A 4767-nucleotide genomic window follows, 5' to 3' on the forward strand; every position below is an offset into this window, starting at 1 on the left:
AAATGTATGAGTCAAAAATTAAAAGCAATAATATTCCAAGTAGAGGTTCTAACAGTGGCACAAATCAAGTTACAGAGGAAAGGTAGTTCTTAAAATAAAAGGCTTATTGACTAGCACTTTGTCTATTATAGTATAAAGGTTAGGAACCCCAAGATGTAGAGGCTCAACTGTGTCATTTATCTACTATCCACTCTTAAGTTAGATCCTGATTTTGGCTCTTTTTACCTCCTAAGTTACTCTCACCGCTAGGTGGCAACAACTAGCCAAGTTCTTTCTAACAACATTCCCGTCAAAAGGACTCCAATTCATGAATAACAGAATCTTGCCCAACCCTGTGCCATCTTCACAATTTCTTCTGTGCGCCAGCCCATTATTGAAATCACTATGCCAATCCATCTCACTGAAGGTGTTCCTCTCTTTCACTGACCTGCTATTTTCTCAAATATGACGTTGTGGGTTTTTTTTTAAATTTGGTGGTGGAAAATTGGGCCAATTTCGGTTTTGGGGGTTTTTTTGTTGTTGTTTTTTGCTATTGTGAATAAGACTACTATGAATCTTTGTAACAAACTATAAATATTAGTATAAAGCATATCACCTTGTTGCTGTTAGGTGTCCTCTAATTAACTACGACTCATAGTGACCCCAGGAGCCACAGATCTGAACCCTGCCCCATCCTGTGCCATCCTGTTGTTGTTATATGCCATCAAGTCACCTGTGCCTCATAACGATCCTGTGTACAACAGCCCTAAACCCTGCTCTGTCCTATGCCGATCTCACGGTCTCTGACACACCTACCCCTATTACTCCAGTCACTGGATCAATCCACCTCATAGAGGGTCTTTCTCTCCTGTGCTGCTGTCCCTCCAGCCTCCCAAGCATGATGTCCTTCTCCAAGGACTGATCCCTCCTTGCAACATGTCTGAAGTATGTCCCTCCACCTATATCTGTTATCCAAAAATGGTCAACATAGTCTTTGTAATTCGATTGGTTTTAAAATTGTTCCTTTTTCCCCTTCCACTTCCATTGCTATTCTATTTTCCATGTGTTTTTATTGTCCCTTTCTTGAATTTTAAGTTTCTTTTTTTGGTCCTCTGATTTTGTCTCAGGCACAGAGTTAAGATAAAGTCCTCAAAGCTGGGACTTGAGTTATTGGAACAATCTGTAGTACACTATACAGCACAGTGGGGCTCTGTGGACCATTGTCTGTCCCGTTGATGTTTATTGTTGGCCGATTCCCCACTACCAGCCAGTCAGCCCCAAAGCATAGTGAAATCGTCTACAATGGGATAGGACTAATGTAAGCCTCGGGATTTTCACTGGTTGATTTTTAAAAATAGATCTCCCGATTTTTTATTTTTCCCCCCTAGTCTGCCTATACTTGGACCAGAAGGCAGTCGTCAGAACAGAGCAAGGAAACATTGCATGGTTCAAAATTGGGACGGGCGTATGCAAGGGATGCATCCTATCTCCATACCTTTTCAACCTATATGCAGAACATTATCTGGGAGGCTGGGCTCTATGAGGAGAAATGTGGGGTCAAGATTGGTGGAAGATTTATCAACAATCTGCGTTATGCAGATGACACAACCCTGCTTGCTGAAACTGAAGAGGACCTGAAGCACCTGCTGCAGAGGGTCAAGGACTGCAGCCTCCAATATGGATTGAGGCTCAATGTCAAGAAGACAAAGATTCTCACCACTGGACCAACTGGCAGCAGCAGGATGGATGCTGAAGAAATTGAGATTGTTCACAGCTTTAGTATGCTTGGCTCCACAGTCAACCTCTTGGCACCAGTAGCCAGGAAATTAAAAGGCGTATTGCGATGGGAAAGTCTGTGGTTAGGGACCTCCACAAAGTACTGAAGAGCAATGGTGTCTCTCTGGAGACTAAGGTGAATTTGATACAGGCCATGGTCTTTGCAATCACTTGTTATGCATCAGAGAGTTGGACAATGACCAAGGAGGATAGAAGAAGAATTGGTGCCTTTGAGCTGTGGTGCTGGAGAAGAGTATTGAGGGTACCATGGACTGCTTGGAAAACAAACAGATTCATCCTGGAAAGTGTCAAACTGGGCGGCTTCTTGGAGGCAAGGATATGAGGCTCCATCTAACATACTTTGGACATCTTGCAAGGAGAGACAGGTTCTTGGAGAGGGACATCATGCTTGGGAGGGTGGAAGGACAGAACAGGAGAAGAAAGCCCTCTATGAGTTGGATTGATTCAGTGACTGGGGTAATCGGGATGGGAGTGTCGGAGACAGTATGTATGATTGGCACAGGACTTAGCAGAGTTTAGGGCTGTTGTACATAGGGTCGCTATGAGTTGCAAGCGACTCGACGGCACATAACAGCAACAACAACAGTCTGCCTTATTCTGGAAGCTTGTTCCACTTCACAGCAACATGCAAGCCTCCACTTGTGGACAGGTAATAAATGGCTGGCTGCACTGATTGGACAATGACCAGGAATCAAACCCTGGTCTCTGGCATGGAAGGTGAGAATTCTACCCCTGAACTTCCTTATTGCCAGCATTCACCGGGTCCCTGGAACGACTGGATCCTGTGTTGGAAGAGAAAGCATTACCTTGCCATAGCCAAGCAGTCGATGGCGTTCTCCCTTGTCGTCTTTCCACTGCGCTCCGAGAAAGAAGTGAAAGAGGATTTTAGCAGAAAGACATCACTGGGTGGGGCGTACTGAAAGGATGGGTGTGAACACCCCACTTTTGTCACTGGAGGGAGGGGGACTTGAGGGAAATAGGCATTTCTTATAAACTTTTCTTTCTTCCCGGCGGCTGTGTCGGTAAGGTTTGCCTGTTTTCCCCGCTGACGCCTTTGTAACGCAGAGAATTTATCTGCATCCGGCAGGGGAGGAAAGGTGCAGGCTTGCGCTGCCGTGTTCCGCGGGGAGAGCGCGGTGCGCGGCCCCCGAGGAGCGCGCGCGCAGGCTGCGTCCTGGGAGGCCCTGCGCGCGCGCCCCGGCCAGCTCCGTGAGCTCATCGTTGGGTCGCTGAAACCATCCACCACCACGGTGTCTCCGACCCTCGCTCCCGACTCCCTGGCCCGGCGCGGCCGGCCTTTGTGGCGGCTGTGCCCGTGAGTTCGGAGAACCCACTGCTTGATTTTGATATAGATGCTCATGGGCACTGACATTTTCGGAAACGAGACCGTGGAGCACATTTTATTCAGCAGGTAGAGCACGCAGTCCTTGCGTTTGTGTTTGAGCGCGAGGGTGAGCGGGGTTTGGCCTGCGGCGTTTTTGCATTCCAGGCACAGCACGCTGCAGTTGACAAAGGCCTTCAGAACCAGCAGCTGGCCCGACTCGGCAGCTGCATGAACGGGGCATTTAGAGACGTCTGCGTGGAGGGCCTCGTGGCACCACGCGCGGTACGGGTGCGCGCCCACCGCCTCGTGGGGTCTCACGCCCTGCTTCAGGGCCCACTCAGTGAGCTCCACGTGGCCGTGGAAGGCCGCCAGGTAGAGGGCCACCCTTTTCTGATACCTGAATGGGGGAAGTAAAGGAGAGGAGGTTGATTAATCGCCCAGCAAACAGACAAAGTCATCCTGATAAATACTCAAGAAACCTACCATTGTTGTTATGTGCCCTTGAGTCACCGGGGACTCAGCGCACCTATCTATGCACAATAACTCTGAACCCTGCTCTATCCTGAGCCAGTATAACACACCGACCCTCCTTGCTCCAGTTACTGTGTTACTCTATCTCATCCAGAGTCTTCCTCTCATGAAATGTCCTCTCACCCTGCTGAGGATGATGTCCCTTTCCAAGGACTGGTCCTGCTTAGCAACATGCCCAAAGTATATCAGACAGAGCTTCAAAATCCCTGCCTCCAACAACTATGAGATAGCATCTCACCCCAGTAAGAATAGCAAAACTTAACAGAGTTGCAAACATCACATGCTGGCGAGGTTGTGGAGAAACTTACTCACTGTTGGTAGAAGTGTAAAATTGTGCAGCCACTATGGAAGACTGCATGGCGCTTTCTCAAAAAGTTGCAAATAGAAATACCATTTGACCCAGGAATTCCACTACTTGGAATATACCCTGAAGAAACTATAACTGACACCCAAGCAGATATATGCACACCCTTGTTTATTGTGGCTTTGTTCACAATAGCAGAAAGTTGGAAACAACCCAAGTGCCCATCAACAGATAGCTAAAGAAGCTCTAGTATATTCACACAATGGAATACTATGATGCATTGAAAAACAAGAAACTCATGAAATATTATATAAAATGGGTGACCCTGGAGGACATTATGCTGAGTGAAATATTTCATTCAAAACAGGACAAATACTGTACAATGACACTGTTATAAAAGAGGACTAACATCAGGTTAGGGGAAGACTGAAAAAGAGGGGATAGATAATGTATACTGCTTTGAAACAGATGTTGTTGTTGTGTTAAGTGCCGTCAAGTCGCAGGCGACTCATAGTGACCCTATGAAGGAGAGTCCTCGACGCTTGGGTGCCTTTCATCCTTTCTCCAGGTTCATAGGGTTTCCAGAGGCAAGCTATTATGGAAGTAGATGCCACTCCTCCTTACAAACTTTTGAAACAGATGAGGGAGAGAATTATTTAAAAGGTATATCCCACTTGGCCAACTGACTGGAAGAGATCCATATTTGTTCCCATTCCAAAGAAAGGTGACCCAACTGAGTATGGAAACTACAGAACAGTGTCATTGATTTCACATGCAAGCAAGATTCTACTGAAGATCATCCAAAAATGATTAGAACAGCACATCAGCAGAG

The 4767-nt window shown here is 46.8% G+C and overlaps 1 protein-coding gene across 1 annotated transcript in view; it reads right to left on the reverse strand.

Annotated features, from left to right (window-relative positions):
* Positions 1-2578: 2578 nt before the first annotated feature.
* The window catches only part of ANKUB1 (ankyrin repeat and ubiquitin domain containing 1), a 54951-nt gene continuing 52762 nt past the window's right edge, over positions 2579-4767 (reverse strand). Inside the window, exon 5 of the mRNA XM_006895564.1 lies at positions 2579-3497. Coding sequence (XP_006895626.1) covers positions 2579-3497 — 919 coding nt within the window. The remainder of the gene's footprint in view (positions 3498-4767) is intronic.

Source organism: Elephantulus edwardii, unplaced genomic scaffold, assembly GCF_000299155.1.
Source record: "Elephantulus edwardii isolate Elephantulus edwardi_28Jun2011 unplaced genomic scaffold, EleEdw1.0 scaffold00169, whole genome shotgun sequence".
NCBI lineage: Eukaryota > Metazoa > Chordata > Mammalia > Macroscelidea > Macroscelididae > Elephantulus > Elephantulus edwardii.